Here is a 23,934-nt window from a genome sequence, read left to right on the forward strand (position 1 = left end):
TATATATATATATATATATCGAAAGAATTGGTAAAGGTGGGAAACATTTTTGCCCGACAATTAACATCAAGACGGGACTTATCATCCATGAATTTTGGGGCTTCAGACTCATGTCTCTCAATATGATATTGTACATGGAAAAGGTCTCGAATCGTGACACGATCGTTAATATGGTCAGATCTGTTGACTAGAGTTGAAAACTACGAACATTCGTTAATTAAGAAAGGTATAGACTAATATATAATCAGGTGACTATCCTATTACATTATTCAATTAATTGGGTTGGCACTCATAAATATTCAAGAAATTGTCCCAATCATAAACTCTTTTTTCTTTTCCATTATTCTTTTTGTTCCCTAATTGAACAAGAAATTTCTTGATTTTTCTCTGATTTAACTTCCGAGGGAAGGGCATCCACAAATCACTACGCCCATTCAATGATAGTTCACCTTGGGCCAGCCATTGGGCTTTGTTTATCAAGTCCCAATCCGAGTTATTATGGTTAGAGAAAGCCAACCGCTACTTTTCATCAACTTAACTTATGCAAAGAGGTGCTTGTTTAGTTTGTAAAGAAAATTTTAAATGTGTTACACTCAGTTTAAAGTTTGTGAATACGCACAGTTTTGCGCGTGTACCGATTCTATTTTGTAATAATTAAAATATGAAGTGTGAATTTAAAAACATTTAGGGTGGATTTATTTCACGGGAAACGTAACGTTTCTGGAAAATGTTTTCCGGGAATTCATTTTCCAGGAAAATGGTTAATTTTCCTTTGTTTGGTGATTTTGATCAAAAAAGTTTTATGCTGTTTGAATCTGATTTGGAAAATAATTTCAATCTCCTGACTTTATCTTAGACAAAAAAAATCAAAATTTTAAATAATTTTTAAAATTTTCTTTTTCCTTCTTCCTCCCTTGTGGGCAACGAGGGAGGAAGAAGGAAAAAGAAAAAGAAAGAAAATAAAATATTAACAAATTCAAGATAAGCAATTCCGGAAAGTGTTTTCACCTTCTTAGATTAGGGAATTCACTTTCCTAAATTTATACATGATTGTTTTCCTTGATCGAAAAGTGTTTTTGGTTGACTAATTATTTTTGGCGAATCAAACGGGTGAAAGTCCGAAAAATGAATTCCCGGAAAACATTTTCCCTCAAACAAACATACCCTAAGTTTGAATGCGTATATCATGGATCTTCACTTAACAAAGCACGTTACGGGGATAAGTACAGCAGAAGTACCATAACTTTCGTATGGCGCTCACTTGAGGGGCCATAACCTTTTTTTTTTTGCTCATTTAAGGGCCACATTAGAGTAAAATCAATTATTTGACTGCAATTTCCTGCAAATCATCCCACGTGGATTTTTTTATTAATTGTCCAAGTCAACGCCGGCGATGCCACGACGGATTTTCCAGCAAAGCAAATTGCCCATGGCACTTAAGTATTGATTTTTTAAGTTTGTGACACTCAAGTGAGCGCCATACGAAAGTTATGGCATTGATAATGTACTTATCCAAAACATGCTTATGCATATGTCCGTTGAAGAAGTGATTATTTAAATATTTGGGAAAATTATTAATTTAGTCTTAAATCTATTGTACGAATGTCAATTCGGTTTTAACTTTCCAATTTTGTTAACATAGTCCTACACATCTGCACGATATTTAAATGTAATCTTTCATGCCAATTGCCGTCACAAATTGCGACGTGGAAATCAACAAATTGCCAACGTAATCATGCCACTTAGGACGGCTAGCGATGACTAGACGCCCACGTCAGCGATTTTCGGTAGCAATTGGCGGAAAAAACTACATTGAAGTATTGCTCAAAACTTTAGGACTACATTGACAAAAGTGAAAAGTAGAGATTATTAAGTGGAATAATTAGTTGTTGACAAGAAAATTAAGACAATTGCAATTACATTATAAGACAATCCAATCAAACCAGTGGCAAATACATATTTTTTTATTAATTCTAAATGTATCAAAATTCCAAAGAAAGAAAAGAAAAAAATGTAATAAATAATCTTAAAATCTGGGACCTACAAGATATTTTGTGATCAATTTAAGGTAATAGGGAGCATTAGAAGTCAAAAAATGGATGGAAAAAGCGCGAGCCTTTATGCGTTTATCCTTTTCATATAATTGCACATTCAAATGTTAAACCTAACCTATTTATTTATATATTGAGCTGATGTGAGTAAAATAAGGAGAGAGTATAATGGGTTTCTAGAGTCAAAGGACGTACAGCGGTTGGGATAAAGGAGAGGCAAAGGAGGTAATTTATAATTAATACTACTTATGAATTAGTACATAATAATTGTTTTGATGATATCTTAGTTTCAATCTTTGTTGAAATTAAATTTCAAATATTTTGGTTTTTACATGCAATGGTCTCATTTATGAGAAGTACCTCGTTTTATATATATGGTGCCCACTTCTATTAATATGTCTTATAAAGAATTAATTAATGCAAGGCATTTGTTTACATAAGTTCATTGGATAGCTGCATTGATTGGCCTTTCCCAACCTTCTCGTTTATAAATTAAAATGCTTTTGACGAGGACAGCAGGAGTGCTATAACTTTTGTGCAGAGCCCACGTGAGTGCCATAATTTTGTTTTCTCACTTAAGTGCCACATCGAAGTAAAATCGATCATTTTGGTGTCATTTTCAACAAATCGTCCCACATGGATTTTTTTTTATTAATTTTCCATTTCGACATGGATTTTTCTATTTTGAATTTTTTTATTAATTATCAACATCAGCACTGGCGATGGCATACACGTTTGATTTTCCGGCAAGGCAAATCACCGATGGCACTTAAGTAATCGATTTTTCAAATTTGTGACACTCAACTGGGCGAAAAAAAGTTATGACACTTAAGTGAGCACCGTACAAAAGTTATGACACTTCTAGTGTACATATCTTCACGTTACACGCACATACTCACTTTATTTTTAGACAAAGAAATTTCGGGTCCTTTGGGAATTTGACTTGTTGACTCCTAAATTTTTACTTAAAAGTCTTTTTTACACATTTTCAAAGGTTGAGGTTTAGTTCCCTACCTAAATATTTATGTGTCTTGCATTGCATTTTGTAGTTAAAATTCATTGATTATTGTTATTAATAGATCACATTCCATGCATAAGGTAAGTTTTGGGGACATTTCTATCATTTTTAAGTTGAATTGGATATCGGGAAAAGTGTCAGAAAAGTTATAAACCTGTAGCATTTGTGTCAATTTAGTCCTAGACATTTTGACCTAGTGTCAATTCAGTCATTCTAACTAATTTTGGCTGGATATTACTGACATGGACGTCATTGCTGACGTGGACAAATTTATTTTTTTTTAATGATTTTTTTCTTTCTTTTCTTTTTTTCATTTCTTCTTCCTTTTTGCCAGTGACTGGCCATGGCCAGGCGGGCTGGCCTCGCCTGGGCAAGGGTCGTCATTGCCCACCACAGGCAAGGCCGGTGCTCACCCAGGCCAGGGCAACCTTACCAGGCATTGCCTGGTTGAAGGTGACACCTGGTGGGGTCGCCCTGACCTTAGCGAGGGCCGGCCTTGCCAAATCTGTCGAGGGGAGCCCTCGCCGGGGCTTGCCCTCGCCTAGCCCAGCCTCGCATGTGGCGGGCAACAGCAATCCTTGCCCAAGTGAGGCCAGCCCGCTCGGCCATCGCTTGTGGTCGGTCACCGGTAAAAGGAAGAAGAAAGGAATAAAGTAAAAAAAGAAAAAAATATTATTAAAAATTATTCACGTCAGTATCAGCGGTTCTATGTAGGTCGACTGGTAAGCACATAAGTAATATATGGCCAAAATTAGCCGAAAGGACTGAATTGATGCTTAGTCAAAATGTTTAAGACTAAATTAGCACAATTAAAAGGTTTAGGATTAAATTTGTACAAATGCAATATGTTTAGAACTTTTTTGACACTTTCTCCCATTGGTCATCTTACAATAATTGTATTTCACTTTGCATGAAATTAGTATAGAGAAAGACGTGAAATTGACATAGTTTGATATCAATGAAATTGCTTTGGAGCATACTTTGTCAATTTCATGTGAAGAAACAACAATATATTTGCGCATCGGATAATTTAAGTTATGTGCAAAATATTATATATGTATATATATACACACGTGAACTCAAATACATTAATCTTTCGTCGGGATGAAGTTATATTCTCATATAGTGGACTGCGACGCACCATGTTTGTCGCGTCAATCATTGCTTTCTAAGTCCACAAAAGAAATTTATTTTTTGGCAATTGGATTTAACAACCAATTTCACTAAAAGTAAAAGGGAAAAAAAATTCAAGTGGTAATAGAAAGTGGGAGTAGATGAATGTGAGAGTAGCATCGAGAGTTACTCTCTCATACGTCAAATTGTCAACCCACCCATTTTCCATTTATAGATAATGGGGTCATGATGAAAATGACTCATGCCTAAGTTGAATCAAAGCAAAGAAGGGTCACTAGGTTTGGACCCCCACATGACACCTCCATCCTCCATATTGTACCTGCTAGAATCCAGTGACATTAACAAATCCAGAGAACCAGACAAACCCGATATATTTATCTTATTCCTAGCCATAAGTACTATGAAATTTTCTCGAACCGTGTTATTCGGTATTTCAACAATGTGTTCTTTTATATTGTTGAAAATCTATATTATTATGAAATCTTTTTAGTTTCACAAATTTTGTTTTGGTCCTGAAGTTGCGAGGTGACAGCTTGAGAATAAGGTGATGAAGGTATCTAGAACACAAATATTGGCTATTCAATGGTATTCACCACTTCAGTTTACCTCAATGGCCACCCTTCCTACTTGGAAAAGGGGAGGTGGGGAGTTTGATTCCCCACTTTTTTAGGGGGCTAAGGGTGGGAACGTTTAATTTCATATGTGAGTTTTGATTTCCATACTCTGAAATAAGTAGGGCAAAAGTTTAAAAGTGAGTTAAAAGTTAAAGTACAATAGACAAAAAAAAATCCCTTAAAGGAATGATTTAAGGTAATTTTCATATACAATCCTCTTCTCAAGAATCTAATTCTGTAAGATAATGGTTCGAAATGTTATATTATTAGTTAGGTACTTTAGAGTAAAATGATGTGATATGATAGAGTTTTTGAGACTTTAATATCGTACAACAATTTCCTTAAACCCACCCATGGGTAGCTCAGTTGGTTAGGGCGTACTTGGGATTGTGTGGTTAGGCGCACTGGTCCCAGGTTCGATTTACCAGCTGAGCACTTGTGATTTAAGTGGGGGCCATGGCGGTGGGTTGCTGTGCTAATCTCCCCCGAGGAATAGTCGATGTGCGCGCAAGCTGGCCCGGACACCTCGGTTACCAAAAAAAAAAAATTTCCTTGAACGTTTAATATCATGCATAATCCCTAAACTTTTGCTCGATGTTTAATGTAGTTTCAAACTTTTTTTTTTGTTCAATTTAGTCCTTTAACTTTTTGAATTGGGTTGATGTCATCCTTCCGTTAGGTAGACCAACGAAATTGCCAATGTGGCATCCATTACATTAAGTGTCCAAGTTGGCATTTGACTTGCCCAATCGCAAGTTCAAATGCTGCTATGTCCTCTATGACCACAAGTTGAGTTGGCCCACAAAATGCTGAGTTCGTAGTCCTTGTAAGCAAAAAAAAAAAACATGTAATTTGACATTTACATCTTATGGAAAGACTTCATTGTGACAAGCTTGAAAAGCACAGGGACTAAATTTAATATTAAAAAAAGTTAAAGCGACGACATTGAACTTTGCGAAAAGTTTAGGGGATAGCCCATGGCATTATCCAGTTTCTTAGGAATCGATATCACAAACATAAAATTAGATCTTATCGGTATAATAACTCCAAAACACCATTTTATTAGACATTCTTAGTAATCAATTGCCCAAATTACATTAACCTCAGAATAAGTTCAAGTGCTCTTTAGGCGTACTTGCCAGAAGTTTTTCATCCTGCACAACCATATTTGGCATATTGTCGAATCACACGATGAGAATACCAATTTATTTGGTTCGGGAAAAGTGCTCAATTAGTCCTAAACTTTTTGGGGTGGTGCCAATTTAGTCCTAAACTTATTTTTTGTGCCAATTGAGTCCTAAACATTTTGATATAGTGCCAATTCAGTCCTTTTTGTCAGATTTTGCTGATGTGGATGTCGGCCGGCCGGCGACCGGTCACCGGCGCTGACGTGGACAAAATTTAATAATATTTTAATATTTTTTTGAATTTTTTTTCTTTTTTTTTTCTTCTCCCTCTTCCTCAGCCGCTCGCCTGAGCGGCGATCGGCCGGAGGCCAGAGGCCGGCGAGGTCGACCTCGCCGGCCTCGAGCGAGCCACGCCGGCCACTGGCGAGGCGAGCCCCGCGCTGGGCTGGCGAGGGTCGACCTCGCCAGATCCGGCGAGGTTGGGCCTCGCCCAGCTGCCGGCGAGGCTCGCCCGGCCCTTGCCAGAGGTTGGTCTGGCGAGGGCCGGGCGAGCCTCGCCAGTGACCGGCGTGGCTCGCCCGAGGCCGGCGAGATCGACCTCGCCAACCTCTGGCCTCCGGCCGGTCGCCGCTCTGGCGAGCGGCTGAGGAAGAGGGAGAAGAAAAAAAAAAGAAAAAAAGTTCAAAAAAATAATAAAATATTATTAAATTTTGTCCATGTCAGCGCCAGTGACCGGTCGCCGGCCGGCCGACGTCCACGTCAGCAAAATCCGGCCAAAAGGACTGAATTGGCATTATATCAAAAGGTTTAGGACTCAATTGGCATAAAAAATAGGTTTAGGACTAAATTGGCACCACCCCAAAAGGTTTAGGACTAATTCAGCACTTTTCCCTATTTGGTTCAGGAAATGTTTCTTTAAGAAAATAGATAAAAATAAGAAGGAAGAATAGTGGGGAAATAAAAAAAAAAAACATGGCAAGAACTAAGTTGATCGGAAGCGTAGTCCGAGGTATCAAGGGAAAGTCACCAAATCACATAGGATGAAATGAAAGTTATTCGTATATATGCATCATAACCGAGAATTTATATGCGGGTGTTCGGTTACATGTGAGGAAGAATCAGCATTCTCACGACACATTTTCGGTACCACAACTTTGTTACCGGTTAACATCTGATTTGATTGTTAATGACTGACGTGAGCTGCACAAATCTGGGATGGCAATCAACTTAGTTTCTAAAATTTAGGGCAAATACAACAAAAAAAACTCCAAACTATACCCACAATGACACAAATACCTCAAACTTTTTTTGTATCACCAAAAACCCTAAACTTGTCCATTGTGACACAAATATCCCCAACTTTTTCTTATCACGAAAAAACCCAAACTTATATATATGTGACATATATACCATTTATTTCAGTTCCATCCAGAGTATATTTGTTACACTAGTATAAATTTGGGATTTTTTATGAGGTATTTGTGTCACAATTGGCAAGTTTAGGGTTTTTAGTGACACAAAAAAAGTTCGGGATATTTGTGTCACAATGGGCATATTTTGGGATATTTTATGGTATAAACCCTAAAATTTATACGGGTAATCCAGATAATGTCGTTTTTATTTTATGAAAGTCAGCACAAAACTTAGCGAGAAGCAGAGATTTGTCTCATGAACCTGTTAGACAAAGGCATTGGTTTTATATGGTGGCCCAAAGCACGCCGAAAGGAGAAGTTTAGACAGTCTCATCTTTCGCTGAATCACGAATGTAAGCAACGCCAGTTGGGGATGGAGTTTATCCTTAGGTTGGTTTCGTGCGAGAAGGACAACTGCCAATGAGCTATTCGAGCCCGGTCGGCAGTCACCCACATCGTGGTTTGATCTCCACAGCATCTAGACGAAAGCTATCCAACATGACATAACAGATGATGCTATGGAAAGCCTATATCTATGGCTGGACATTACCGAATTCATCAAATTCCAAGAAATTAATGAACACCCACCAAAATGGAAATGTTCAGCAGATAGCTGAAAACAGAAGTTAAATGGGAAGGAATAATTGTCCAAAAAGTCATAAACATATTGTACGGCAACCATTTCAGTTCTAAACCTTTTAATTGTGTCAATTAAATCATAAACCTTTTGAGAATTTACCAATTTAGTCTTGATCCTTTCAATTGTACTAATTTAGTCTCCAACCTTTTGATGATTTGCCAATAGTTGTCCTAAAAACTTTTATCCGACTCACCAAGACAAAAAAAAAAACTCATATGTTTCTTCAGAAAGATTATACAGATTGTATTTTTCCTCTCTCGTATTTTCCTGTATTTTTAATTTCTCTAATCAAATTCTTCTACTCGCACAAATAATCTAATTAAGTTCCTCCGACACAAAATCCGATCAACTCCTATTAATGTGGCCATCGGACGACGCCAGAGTATGATACATGACCTACGTGGACACCTGCAGAGGCAGCCTCAAGCAAAAGCCGGTCAATCGGGTTATGGCATCTCTCGCCCATTCACTATCTACAATGGCCATCGATGTGCATAATATTCAATCCACACGACCAGTTCTAGAGTTCTCCGAATGTCGTGTCGATTGGATATGACCAAACTTGGTTCTAAAGGTACTTGATTAGATAATTTGTATAAATAAAATGACATATTTAAGAAAATTGAAAACGCATGGACTTGATTAAGAAAGTAATGACAGTAGAAGGACGAAAGATAAAATTCGTCTTTGGAAAGATCATAGGCCCAAATCAGACTTAATTGGGCAGTACGTGTTATAAATACGTCAGGATCATGATCACCTCCAGACAATGGAAGCTATTATGATGTCCTATAGAGAACCGCACAACCAGAGAACAAACAGGCTGAATTTCAGGTCAACAACCCGAAGTTTTAGGCTTCTCATGTGACGGTGGAGGAAGATGGGATGGCTCTTGAAACGACCTTTTTCCAAGGTGATGATGACCGGGAAACACGGCCATGGATATCTGCCAATTGCCGGAATCCTTTCCAGTTTAAGATGAACAGTACATCAGTTGCTCTCCTGTTCACGATCTGGGGAACAAGATGGGGACCTTAATTTGAGTGAGGAGAGATAGGACTTGTTGCCAAATATTTGCCCCACGAATAGGTTCAAAAGATGGAGACTAGTTACCCACCAAGCGGGCTCGGGCTCGGGCTCGGGCTCGGGCTCGGGCTCGGGCTAGGGCTAGGGATAGTGACTCATTGTCCTTCGAAGGAAAGTTACTAACCTCGAGATGGTCGATTTAACAATCGATCAAATAAGATCTCAAGGCGCATAGAAAATTTGTTATTGATGGGTTCCTTGTACATACGAATAGCAAAGGAAAGAAGGATCGTTGAAGTAAGTTTACGTAAAACGGGAGAAGAATATATTTGCAATAGAACTGAGAAGTTGAGATGAGGCACTATGTCTAAAAGGAGGTCACTTACTATCACTCGCAAGGAGTTACGGATAAATTATCATTGTTGATGGCATTCATAAAGTATCAATACTTTCACTTATGACACTCTGACGTAAGTTACGATATTGTTGGTTAACTACTAAGCAGTAAGCACAGGCATTCTTGTGCTACGATATTTCTAGTCAATTTATTGGGAAAAATACCAAAAAAATCTTAAATGTATCGTAATTATGTCAATTCAATAATAAATCTTTCAATTGTGTTAATTTAGTCCTAAATATTTTCACATTTCAATTTATTGGGAAAAGTACTAAAAAATTTTTAAATCTATTGTAATTGTTCCAATTTAATAATAAATCTTTCAATTGTGTCAATTTAGTCCCTGAACTTGAATTAATTGAAGGAATACATTGAACATTTTCATATAGTTCAGGAACTAAATTGAACATGTACAAAAAATTCAGAGACAACATTGAGCAAATTAAAAGTTCAAAGACCACATTGTAAATTGGGTTAAAGTTCAAAAATCACATTGAACAAATTAAAAGTTCATAAATCACATTGTATATTGAGCCAAACTTCAGAAACTGTCTGTGTCATTTTCCCTAAAGATATTATCTCTCATACAACGTTTTACAAACACTTATAATGTTTCATCATTACATATTTCCTGAAGATCGCATTTCTAAATATCTTAATTTTCAAAGCTTTCAAAGTTTTGCAGTGGCTTATAAATTTTTTTCTTAAAAGTAATGAAAAAATCATAGATAATCAAATACCCTAATATTTAAATGTTCTCCACGTTTTATTTTGCAAAAGCTTATGGCATTTCGTTGTAAGGTAGATTATTCCGTATTTTTTCAAAAATTAGCAATGTTTCACAAAAACTAACAACTTTTGCCATAAGCTAGTGCAAAATGTCGTAAATATTTAAATTTCTATTCTTTAAATATTTTATGACATTTTATGAAGCATGACATCGGCTCTTAAACAGTGCAAAATGCCATTAATATATAGCTTTTATTGTTGTTTTACGATGTTATGCATAACGTAGCTTAAAACGTCATACTATATTATTCCAATTTTTAAAATTTGCAGTGTTTTACAAGGACTAACAACTTTTTGCCGTAAGACTGTGCAACATGTTGTGAATATTTAAATATCTATTTTAAAATATTTTATGATGTTTTGTGATGTTATGACATCGGCTCTCAAACACTGCAAAATGTCATAAACAGTTTTTTTTTATTTATAAAAAGGGGTTTAAACCGAATATAAAATTTTAATGTTGTAAATCTGCTATCTATATTTTATCACCTAAAAAAGAGAATGCCATAAGCATTTTAGCTTTTATGATTGTTTTACGATGTTATACGTGCCCAAAAGATAGTTTCTAAATTAATTTTTTGGTGTCTGTTCACAAGTCATCATGGATATTTTTTATTTATGTTCCCAATTTCCAGTCGTTTTCAATAGTTCACACGCGCCAATGTTGTACTCTTTTAAAAACGTTAGTATTTTCTCACATTCATGATGTTTTGCACAAGTAAATCAAAGCCACTTACTAACGTAATATGGTCAAATAGTTTTAAATTTTTCTACATATGTTAAATCCAAAAATTGTTCATTCGGATATACAAATGAAAATTGTCGCCACGCACAAATGAAAGCACTTGAAAAGGGCAACTTTCAGTCGCGGGTTAAGTAGAGCTGGAGTACTGGCATACCATGGATGCCGTAGCCGCGCCCAAGAGTCATAATCTTATTGGTACATTCCCTAAATATTGATTGTTGAAATATATACTTGAGTCATTTGGGTGATGACATCTATACATAAAAACACAAAAAAGGAGCTTAGGTAACTCAATTAGTTATCAATCATCGATTAGAAATATATCTATTTATCCGAAAATGTTCATCCCTAGAGAGCATTTCGGTTGGGCTTGGGCTTGGGCTTGGGCTTGGAGTGTCCTCGGGATTTTACGAGTTTGAGGTTTGGACAAATTTGTCAGTCGTCCCAAGGCTCTGCCTCATTGCCATTTAGGGACATGATTGTCGATCATGAGATGATAAGGGAGTAACAGGAAGTGTACTCGCGTAATACTGTAGGACGTGCAGAAATTACCCATGTCAGCGCCGTATTGGCCAAAAGGTCTATATTGGCAAATTTTTAGAACTGAATTGATCGAATTAAAATGTTTCGAACTGAATTGATATCTGTACAGTGTCTTTAGGACTTTTTTGATAATTATTCCTATAAGACTCTTGTTCTCTCATTAAAGTTAAGTATCAAATCATATAATATAATGAATACGGTGACGTTAGAAAATTTCCAAACTCCAACGTAATTTCACAACGCAAACACCCCTCGCTCTCGCTCTCTCTCTCTCACACCTAAAATAGCCCAACCTCCTCCAACACCACCTCCACAAACACCTTCACTGCTTCCGTCGCCTCATCTTCGCCGTCTTCATCGCCCTCTTCTTAGTGGAGTCCAAAGACGCCACCACCTCCTACATCTTTCTAATTCGGTCTCTTCTCCGAACGCTCTCCCCCGCTTTTGCAGGCATCATCCGTCGCCATGTCCGGCGAACGAGCCTCCGAGACCACCTCACTCGACCTGACAGACCCCTCTCCCAGTCTAAAGATCTCTCTCTTTTCAATCACCATCGACTCGACGACTACCACCACCGGCCAGATCTCGTCAACTGCAACAAGATCTGGCTCATCACAATCCACTACAACTCAGCCAGCCAAGTATGGTCCTACGCTACCAACGAGGCTCCAGAGTTCAATTTAGAGATATAACGTGACATCAAACCACTAGATCGAGCGTCGTGTTGATTGCAGAGGTGCGATGTTCGCAGCTATCGGCATCGGTGGTGTTGGAGATGCCAAGTATACGCAACGAGCGGTATCACTGCCCTAGCGTGTGTTGTAGCAGGGAAGAGAACCGGCCCACGCATTTGTGTAATGGTGCGTTCTTATTGCGCACAACCCGTTTAACCAGACATACATGGTGCTGAAAATTTAGACAAAACGCCTACCTAGTGTTGGATTGCCTAAGAACCGGTAGCGGTAAGCTTCTTCTCCATTGCACTTCTTTTTGGAATCGCGATCGGGCGGTCTCCAGATCAGTTTCGTGCACTTTGACTGGTCCACCTGATCCCCAAGCAAGAAACTCTGTGGTGAACTATATGAATCTCGTCACACAAGGAAAGGATTGATTTTCCTCTAGAGAGAGTGGAAGACTTAAGAAGTTCAGCCTTCCAAGAACCAATTCATCGTTTTAAGCATCGCATGGTTGGAGGATGGTCGGCCAATTACTCTAGGGACTCATGGTCCCTTAATTCATTAGCCGCACCACATAAGCAACAAATACAAGATCAATAGGGAAATTCCATGACAATCGTCCAAAGAGTTATAAACCTATTGTATGGCGGCCTATTCAGTCCTAAACATATCAATTATGTCCATTTAATCTTAGACTTTTTGACAATTTGCCAATTTAGTCCGAAACCTTTTTGAAGATTCGTCAATTGTTGACGTGGACATCGGACATCCTCCGTGGCATAACCGGCAATGACATTGATTTTTTAAATTTTTTTTAAAAAATTCTATATAAGGAAAAGAACAAGCAAAAAAAGAAAGGAGAAAATTCAAAAAAATATTAATAAAATATAAAAATTATTAGCGTTGGTGCTCGCTACACCATGTAGACCAACTGATGTCCATGAATAGTAATTTCCAATCAAAATTGATCGGAAAGACTATATTGATAAATCGTCAAAAGGTTTAAGAATAAATTGTCACAATTAAAAAGTTTACGACTAAATTAGCTATCGTATAATAGGTTTAGAATTTTTTGGACAATTATCCCAAGAATATAGGCACTCCTTGATACTTCTTGGTTTAAAAAAAAAGGTGATTACAAAAAAAAAATTATCTCTCCACGAAAGTTCCCATCATTGACGGCAATGAACATAGTCATTTGCAATTAAAGTGCTTTTCCATATGGTTAATGATGCTTCCCACCAAAACAAAAAAACTCCATGGCAAAAATGCAATGGGTTCGTGAAAATTTATAATTTTTTTCTCGTTGCAACAATTAATTGTCCATGGCTATTGTATGAATGACATTTATAAATTTGTCATACTTCTTTTTAATTTTCACCAGACGGGTATATATCATCATGTGCTTAAAAATATTCGTGACAAAATTTGTCATTATCATGTAAAAATCTCAAAAAAATTATTGTCGTAGATTCACTTTTCTTTTTTTTGCTATGAGTCGTACATTTACATTAACTACATTATAAATGAGTAAAATCTGTCAAACAATATAACTATTTTGAGACTGACTATAGGACTTTTGTTATTAATAATTCATGATATCTGTCAAAGAATCAAAAGAGCATTATATTCATTTATGTGAATTTAAACATTGTTATATATTAGGTGTATATGTGGTAACCGACATGTTACATCCTTAATAGACAAAAGCAAATGTACAAAAAAAAAGTTGAAGAATTTTATGCGAGGGCATGTGTTTTGTACGTGTATAATACACTTTACCCTAAGAGAGCGAATAATTTTTTAAATTAAGCAAACATGCGGGAGACGGAAAGTTTCTAATAGAAAGCACTTACACCCGCTTTATACCATTTTAGCAAAGCAAAAATATTCTTTATGTTACTAACCACGCATATTGTTCTACCTCAGCTTTGACCAGATTCACACATACACAAGCATATATATGTAGTATGTATATCATCAAATGAAATAAATTAAACATAGAAAGCGTATAACATAAATTTGAAAATGAACTTTATACTTTACAAACATATATTAGCGTAATGTATGACGCCCATCCATGCGGTCGACTGATGATACATCCATTCCTCGCTCCACAACCACCATTGCGAAAAGGCTAAAGCATTAGTATATCAACCACTAATTAACAATAACATTCCCAGTTCATATTCCAAAAAAAAAAAAAAGAAACGTATAACATTTCCCAACAAATAGTGCTAGTACATTATACTCAATTCGAGGCTCAAACTTAGGCAACTCCTAACTTAACATGTTCCACGAAATTAGTTCGCTTGAAAGCAGTTGATCGGGACATTACAAACTGTTTCGGGACCATGGACTCTCGTGTCGTAGAAAACATTTAGAGTGTACGTTTCCTGAGCATAAGAATCAATTGAAAACACAGTAAATATTGTATGTTACATATGGTCGTGCCATTACAACAAGTATTGTCCTTCGTGCGAGCCCAGATCTAAGGTGTGCAAAACGTTAATCTCACAACGGCAAGTAACGACATAGAAAAATTGCGGGATTAATCACTCTAGGCTCACCGGCATACACTTCGCATGGATGGAGCATGCAGCTAGCCTAGTCACAATATGGGCGAATATGTTCATCCTTTTCAAAGCGCCATAAATGTAAACCCTTTTCATTTACCTATGAAACCTCAGAGCAAGGATCCAGAAATCAACTGCAATCATTTAATAAATCACCTATTCTATAACAAATCATGCCAAATACATATCGAAAAATCAATGAGATTCGCATCATTTCTATAAAAGAAAAACACACTCTTACATGTATTAATCACACTGACATACATTGCTGAATTTTACTGACTGCTTTTTGAACAGCCGCCGTAATAGTCAGTTGAAACTACAAATTAGCCACTAGAAGATTTTCTTTTTCTACCCACGTTTTGTCCTTTTAAATGGAGCTGGTAATTTAGACAGAAGCACGTCTACTCATGGCAATGCTTTACTCATGTCTCCTGCCCTTTGAAGAGTTCAAAACGCCATCATTTTTCTTATCGTTTCCTTTGCTTGTCCTAGCTTGCACATGCAGCTTCAGCATCAATATCCTGTCGAAAATCTGATTTGATTAAGCTAATTACTCCTTATCTGTTCGCGTGACTCCATAGAAACCCTAGCTCTACAGTCACTTCGACATCTTTCTTTTTTGATTTAACAGGCTTAAAAGTTAATAGGCTTGTCATAGATCCCTATGGTGGAATGTTTACATGGGTTTTGCTCCCCCATGTAGTGGCGAAAAAGACTTTTATCTTTTACATATCTAATCGTGTGCACACCAACCATCGCTCTGGACCACCACACCACGTCTAATCTGATTTTACCCTTAATAGTTTAACTTGTTTTTTTCAAAATTATATGCAGATTTGTTATATCACTAACATAATATGCTTCATCTCTTGAAATGTACTGATTTGAATCTATTAGGATTGGTCCAAGGTTCTTTTTGATAATCTAATCAATGGCTGAAACTCAAATTATTCAACACTGAACAATATTAAGCACATCTGTTAACATTAACAAGCTTTGACTAAAAGAATTCAATCAAGTGAAAATTGACTTATAGTCATGTAAGCAATGAGCCACTTCATTCCCGCCGTAGAAAATTAGGATATTTGCAATTACATTACTGTAATTGCAGCTACATATAATATCAATATTTGAAGAAACTAGTAATGCTCGACTTCTAGACATTATTACATGACAATTCGTTTTCATTTTTCATGAGTTTGTCCCCACTTCAAATCTAGTGTTTAAATTCTGAGCAAAGCCCTAAGTAAAGCTCCTGTCGGATTATCTCAGCGATAAAGCACTCCAATCGGGTCCAGTCACCCACCACTAAACGAGCCGTACATCTTCATCGCAAGAGTGTGCAATCATCTGCTCTCTCTCTCTCTCTCATATGTGCACTGAAGAGATAAACAGTCCACATGAGTGTCGCTCTCAGCCATTCCTTCTCTCTGCACACCCAGGTGAGCCTGGAAGAGGATAAAAATGGGTCCTGAGAGGTCACTCTTACAAGGCCAACGGACTCTCTGTATCTTTCTTTGACAAAATCTATGGTTCTTTGGTTTCTTTCTGTTCAAAAAGTTCTCCAAGAACCCACAAACACAGATACACACACACAAACACACATTATGTTCCCATCCATGATGACCAACAGCAATCCCAACCCTCCTCTCTATCTTCTCTCTCCATCACTCCCCAATACCTCATCTGCTCCCACAAACCAAGAAATGATCAACCAAACCATCCTCTCCCACAACCAAATGCCGTTCACAGATCATCACTTCTTCTTGCCCAACAATCACATTTTCCCCCTAATTACTGAAGCTCCAATTGACATGGGGAGTCCTAAAAATGGTGGGAAAGTTAGCTCATTACTTCCAGCTAAGAAACCCCTGAAGAAGGACAGGCACAGCAAGATAATCACCGCACAGGGCCTCCGGGACCGGAGGGTGAGGCTCTCGATCGAGATCTCGCGCAGGTTCTTCGGCCTCCAGGACATGCTAGGGTTTGACAAGGCGAGCAAAACCCTAGAGTGGCTCCTTACGAAGTCAAGGAAGGCCATCAAGGATCTGGCCAAGGCCAAGTGCAAGGGCTCGGTCTGCAGGCTCGTCGACGATGAGAAGGGCTGGTCTTCTTCTACTTCCGAGTGCGATCAGGCTGTGTCGACAAGGGTTGTGATCGCTGAAAATGGCATAGTTCCTATGGATGAGAAGAGGTCAATGCTAGTAGGAGACAGTGACCACCAAGGGAAGTTTAAGATGGTGTCATCAAATCGAGATGGTGGGCTTCATGTTTTTGCTAAAGAGTCTAGGGTAAAGGCAAGGGCTAGGGCAAGGGCTAGGACCAGAGCAAAAATGAGCAACAACAACACAAGGCTTGATCACCATGACCAGTCCAAGAAATTTTTATGCCCTGATTCGCAGGTCGCTAGTGAAGACAAAAAATCAAATCATCATGTTCAAGCACAAGCTGATCACCAGGCATTCAGTGACCATCAGGAGGAGGTTGATATTGAGCAATCTGTTCTGATCAATAGGAAGCTGAAGCAAAGTTCAGTCATCATTAATAATTTCCAGAAAAACCTAGAATTTGTTGGGAAAGATATGATCTGCAACATTGACAACAATAGCCAATTTTACGACTACGATGTAACTCATCAGAACTGGGACATCAACCCCGCAATTGCTCGATCCACCTTTTCTGCAGTCACCAACATGAACTTTTCATCAGGTAATTTACTTTTTTCCGAGAACAGAACAATCCCCTTACTAACTTTAAATTTTGTGTATTTTATTCAGTCAGATTTTTGTGCGGGCTTCATTTTTTATTTTGTTAAAATAAAATTACAGGGGTTCTGGTATGTGGAAAGCAATGGGATTCTCCAAACAGCCATTGTCTACTATAATAAAGGGCGATACATGAACCTATGTAAGTTGTGGAAAGTTCTGATCCTTTCTTCTTCTTTTTTCCCTTTTTTGCCTCATTGAGCTCCTTTTGCTTCGTTATCCTAAAATTTTCTACCATCAAGTTGCTTAATGAAAGTTATATGCGGAATTATGTCTACCTAATGAGGGGTAATCCTGAATCTGAATCTGTCACGATTCTCTATATTGTATATGATTCTCTATATTGTATAACATATTGAAACTGGTTTAGATTCTTGGTTAAACCATCAAGATTCTGCAGAGAATGCAACTTCATGAAGCTTTCCATGTTGCTGAAGGGTCAAGGGTTCTCAAACCTAAATCAAATTGAGTTTTGTCAAACAGAATTAAAGGGACAGACATAAAACAATATACATCTCCATCTTAAAGGAACAAATCAAGGTTGAATTTTTGTTCAAACTGACTCAGCAAAAAGATTACAGCATCTAAAGATTTTAGATTTACCCATGTTTTGTGACTCGAATATGTTGCACGTTGTATAGATTATTACTAACCGTGCACATCTGGAGTTTGGAGTGATCTGATCCATCTTACTCTAGTAATGATACCCTGGGTTGGCTTCTAAAACTGTATCTGGCATCTAGTTTACTCTTAAGTGTTTCCAGCTCAGAGTAATTAACCGAGCCTCGCGTGTCGGCCTCTTCCTCGAGCCTTACTTGAAGCATGTAATGGGATGGTTTGCAAACAAATTTAGGGATTAGTCATGCCGAAGTCTAACATACACCATGTTGTCGAAAAGAAAATCTCTAGATATGATCTTTCAATCTTGGAACAAAGACAGACAATAAAGAAATTCTTCTACCTAATTACATGCCTGATGACAGAAATGTGTACAACTTTTGAATGTTCACAACTGAGATTTCTATGAGAAGATCACATTGTTTTAGGCAATAGTAACTTAGAAATCCAACATAGAATGTCATTAGACAGTTTCAATGCTTTATTCACTCTCCGAGAAAATCACATTGTTGATGGGCACATTTCATGTTTCACTTACCTTCTGTATTATACAACCATCTTGCCCTGTCATTCAGAAAATGATTGACAAATTTGGAAGTACCTATACCTGATTAGAGGGGACCACCACAGAACGCGACCTACTTTCTTTTTTATGTTTGGGCCATCAGTGACAGGTATTGTTAATTGTAAGTTATTAGCACCAAATATATGAACTTAGATCATTGTTAGAACTGATAATTAGGTACTTAAATAATAAATAAACCTTTGTGCTCTTCAATACTAGGCTGTGATGAATTTGAGTCTGAATCGTCACGGTATAATATAGGCAAGTGCTTCTCAACTAGATTATGCACTTCTCCATTACTTGAGTCGAACTTAATCAAGCTCAACTTCTCATGCTCTAGATGAGCTTTTTCAGTAAGTTACAGCCTGTCATGACATGACTTGACTTAAGGATAACCTTCAATCTAAGTTGAGTCTTGATTTCATATGGCTTAAAGTACATGTTTTACAAAACAATACCAATAAGTACTTTCAAATACATCAAATACTTACATGCAATTAGAATTTAAAAAAGTCCAACTACTTAATTGGGTTGGAGATCCCTTTTATTGGGTGTTTTCCATATTCATGCTCAATACTCATTAAGTACCCAAGCTCACAACTCGAACTCAAGAAGATTTGAGTCAAAGAGATTTAGGAGTGAAGTTCAAGTAAACTCACAAATAGCTTAACTTGATTAGACCACTACTTTACATACTTCGAGAGTAAAAAATGCATTGGAAATCCTAACACTCGTATAGGAATACAATCGAGTCCTAAAACTTTTAATTAATTCGATTAAATTTTATATTTTCTTTTCAGGAAGTGCAATCAAGTTCTTTCGATATATAATATTTAAGATTGCCTACATGTCACTTAAAAAAGTGCCTATCTTGGCAAACTTAAATTAGACTTCTTAACAAAATTTTTAGGACTTGCCCTTCGTAATAAGGTTTAGAACTCAATCAAAGCACAATTGAAAGGTTCAGGAGTCAATAGCACTTTTTGGTAAAAGTTTATGACTTGAGTGATCAACTAAAAAGTTTAGAACTCTATTCATTCCGTGGATAAATTTAGGACTCGTGGGGCAATTTTTTCCACCACAAACATCATATATGCAGAACAATCATTTTTTTTAAGAAAAAGTAGTGTGTGAGAAAAGCAAGCCACCTGTTTACGTAATTCACTATTAAAAAAAAAGGGAATCATGTTGGGTGAGACGTTTTTAAATCCAATTTTCTTGGGATAAACATATTCCGATATTGGTAATCTAATCTGATGATGCTGATCTAAGAGAAGTATAACAAATATTATGTGCTTACTGTAATCTAGACCTAACCAATGGAGGTTTGCACGTAGGACCGGCTTAAAAATCCTTTTGTTAGACTCGTCCATGCTTAAAACTTATTTCTGTGTTGATTGGGCCAAGGTTGCCGGAGTTCCGAGCCCAAGAAGGAAATTGTTTGCTCAAGCCCTTTGTCTTTTGGGCCGATTGATCATAGGCGGCCTCGTTCACTCGTTAATCATATCTACTATAAATTTAATCTTCTAAATCATGCGGCATTTACTATGTTACGGACGGATTAGTTTCTTCGTATGTTTGTCCTTAGATCATGCAATTAAGTACGTTCAAGCCATCATTATTGCTTGACACATTACTCTCTACACAAATTTTAATAAAAAGGTGTTATGATCCTACTTGCAGGGAATGAGATTTGGATCCACAAGACGGTATGGGTCTCCTATGTGTGGAATATTGATCTTTGGCTCACCCACCCCAATAGCTAGATTTTGGGATGGGATTCTCCTAAGCCGCATATCAATTAGTATCGCAATCTACAAAATTTTCTTTGTCACATTTATCAATGTGTGGATATCTATAATAATCAGATGTATTCATTTAGATGTTGAATATTTATCTAGGTCAAGCTACCGTTCAAAATCATTAGCTCGAAATTATCATTTTTAGTTTTTCCTGTTTATCTAGATCTACATATTCGATATTTCATATATTTCATAATTCGTTGATATTTCACATATTTGGCTGTGTATCTCTTAGTAAGGTGTAGTGTAGGTCTAATCAATCATTGATACGTGATAGTCTTAATTAGTCTAGATAATAACTTTTCATCCAAAACTATTCTCTTCAATTTCAAATGGGAATTTCTTATTGGCTAAATTACAATGACATGGCATTAAACTTTGATGAACATTGCTGCACCTTGCGCATTTGGAAATTACATAGACACCCCTTAGAGAGGGATGCGAATTGAAAAACAATTGACATTTCAAAAACAAAAAATTGAAGTGGAAAGATAAGGTACTTATGTGAATGTAATCGATTGACCAAATGCACACAACGTGCCTCGCCATATAAGCCCAAGAATGAAATAAAACCCAACCGGCTTCAATTTCCAAACTCCCCCAGCAGCTCAATTTGACACTAGTCATCATAGACCACTTAAATCATGAATGATTTGTATATTGTCAACGTTTAATTCAGATCTATCTAACAATTTGTCGGACTAAACTGTTAACGGGTATTTTATGAATGATTTATTTAAAAGCTCACTTACATTTTGCCATATCACTTAATATACCAATTTTACTATACTTAGCATTGCACTTTTTTTAGAGATATCGAGTGTACTAAGATTGATTCACAAAGTTGATATATTAAGTGATGTGACAGACTGTCATTGGTTGTTGAACATGGCCCTCTTATTTATATCTCCACTTATAATTAGCCATGTCACCAATATATCAATCGTGTAGACCGATTCTAATATACCTAGCATTGCTCTCTTCCTAAGCTCAAGAATGTCAGGTAATTCTTTCTTTCAACTCTCACATTTATCAATAATAGTTAGCACGACCCTTTCATTTTCTCCTATTTGGATTTTTCCCTGTCTATTATGGACCATTAAGTCGATGGGAAGTTCTTAGCATCCCATCTTCAAGTCCTCCTCCTAAAACTATCCCCTAGCAGAAGAATTAGTATGAGGACTCTCATCAGTCTAGCAAGATTTATTTTTTACTATGGTTTTCTTGCTTTGTCTTGAACTTGAAGTTTGAAGAACTCAAATATTATGTTCTTCAGAATTTTAGTTTAAACTTAACATGAAAAAATGAAACTGGGACGTATGTCGGCATCTTATTTTTAGGAGTTTTAGGAAGTTTTATTGAATCACCTTATAGCAAAATTCACTAAATTCCAGCAACAACGAACAGAACTTTAACCCCATCGACTTCAGACCAAAAGAACACTTTCGAGATTCTTTTTTGTAAAACCACAAGGACAAATCGTTGGTAAGCATATTGCATTACGACTGAGCAAGGTACATCCTCTCTCTATGGGACCCGCATGAAATTGTCCGAAAAAAGAAAACCTAGCAATGGAGATGGGACGATAAATTTTAACTACATATGGATATATTTTTATGAAAAATATTCTGTTAATATATATATATCAATCAGCCAGTGAATGTTGACCCATCAGCCACAAAAAAACTTTTAAGTAGCAACACGTCCAGTGCTTTCTGTCTACTTATATTAATTTCATGTTTTATTAGGCGATAAATTAGGAATAGTATATTTACTACGTTAAATTTTTGTATTCGGCTTTAACCCTTTTCAATACCCAAACAAACAAATCTCTATACGCGGGGTGTTATCACTTTGGTAGAAAAAATAGAAAATTCATAACAGTTGACAGTGTTGATTATTTTAGGTAGACGAAGATATCATACTTACGAATTATTTGAGAATTGATACAAGGCTACTCCTAAACAATTATTCTGGGTTTATGTGGTATGCGCAGCTCACGTCAATTTTTTAAAATGTTCTGGATCCCATCAAGTTTATATTTAGATTTTGACTGATAATATTTGTAAATGTATGATAACGAAATCAAGCTTTATACATAAGGTGTCCGAAAGTTTTGAACGAGGCAAAGGGGTGAGCAATTTCTAAAATTCTCTTTCTTTGCCCTTATTTTAACCCAGCCTACTATTTGAGCGGGATGCTAATTGTTACCAAAAAGCAATCAATGTAACAATAAATGTACAGCCCATTGAATATTTCACATTAGGGAGTAAAGTTTTCACTATGTTCATTGCCATTAAAAGTAGGGATAATGACACCAAAAGTCCTAAAACTTATGTGCACTTTAGTCCTAATTCAATCAAATAATGCATTTAAGTCCTAAATTTTGTATACGTCCTCCAAATTGATTAGGGATGCACACCAAGTCTACGTAGGCTGGCATGGCTGGGGCAAGGTTGGCTCGAGCCTAGTTATTATTTAAAAAAATTAATATAAGCTTTTTCTAATGAAAAAATTTCAAAATAATTATTTATCAAAAGTTGAAAATAATGGAGATATTAATTGAGGAAAATTAATTAAAAAAATTATTCCATTAGACCATATTGAAATATAAGTTCATCTTTACATAAATTTAGTGATGCCGTCTAACGTAATATATTTTTTCACCGTTTTGATTGAATATTCCATTTTCAAATTAATATTTGTTGTGCATATTTAATTAAGATGGTATCACGCGGTATAAATGGTTACTTACTTTCTAGTCGCAACTCATAATATATTCAAATATTAAAACTCAATAGAATACCAAGAATAAACAATGAAAGGTTTTCACGTGGTTAAGCCAAGTGGTGTAATCACTTGCGAGTTTCACCTAATTTTATCATTATGTATAGATATAGACATAGATATAGATACATGTTGAGAAGTCAAAAGTTTACCTTCCATCCAGAAGTTTAGCTGGAACACGTCCCCATTTCGTAGTATAGCCATCTGCACAGAAATGGAAAAACTAAAAATTAGTAGGATTTCAAGTTCTATTCTTGTAAACAGAACAGGATGTTTATTTTGGAAAAAAAATATGCATATTTTGGAGATACATTAATGGGTATGTGAAAGCTATATTTAGAAGCGAGACAAATTAATTTGATTTTAAATGCATCTTAACCACATGTTTGAATCAAAACTTACGCAAATTGTGTACACTACAACCATCCTTTGACGTAGCACTACAAAAATTCGATATAATGACGAGAGAATATTTGGGGGAAATTACCAAAAAAAAGTCTTAAACCCATTGTACTTGTGCCAATTCAATCTTAAACCTTTCAATTTGACCAATTTAGTCCAAAACCTTTTGATGATTTGCCAATTTAGTTCTTCCAACCAACTTTGACCGGAAATCACTGACGTGGACGCCGATCGTCCTACATG

General features: G+C 36.6%; 1 protein-coding gene across 1 annotated transcript; it reads left to right on the top strand.

Moving 5' to 3' along the window:
- The first annotated feature begins 16,117 nt into the window (after positions 1–16,117).
- Positions 16,118–20,660, top strand: LOC115674096 (transcription factor DICHOTOMA). Its single transcript, XM_030596427.2, has 3 exons — positions 16,118–17,461; positions 17,581–17,659; positions 20,384–20,660. Exons 1-2 carry the CDS (start codon positions 16,282–16,284, stop codon positions 17,634–17,636), a joined length of 1,236 nt encoding a protein of 411 aa, XP_030452287.1. The 5' UTR covers positions 16,118–16,281; the 3' UTR covers positions 17,637–17,659; positions 20,384–20,660.
- Positions 20,661–23,934: the final 3,274 nt, after the last annotated feature.

The sequence above is a fragment of the Syzygium oleosum genome, unplaced genomic scaffold (genome assembly GCF_021117445.2).
Source record: "Syzygium oleosum isolate NSW1041296 unplaced genomic scaffold, Sole_v2.1 Sole_v2.19, whole genome shotgun sequence".
Classification (NCBI taxonomy): Eukaryota; Viridiplantae; Streptophyta; class Magnoliopsida; order Myrtales; family Myrtaceae; genus Syzygium; species Syzygium oleosum.

What these genes read in the sequence shown, in the direction of transcription:
- LOC115674096 (XM_030596427.2), top strand. Translation starts at nt 16,282, where the DNA reads ATGGTTCTTTGGTTTCTTTCTGTTCAAAAAGTTCTCCAAGAACCCACA. An exon ending in CAACATGAACTTTTCATCAG is followed by an intron (nt 17,462 to 17,580) that starts GTAATTTACTTT and finishes ATAAAATTACAG; the next exon opens with GGGTTCTGGTATGTGGAAAG.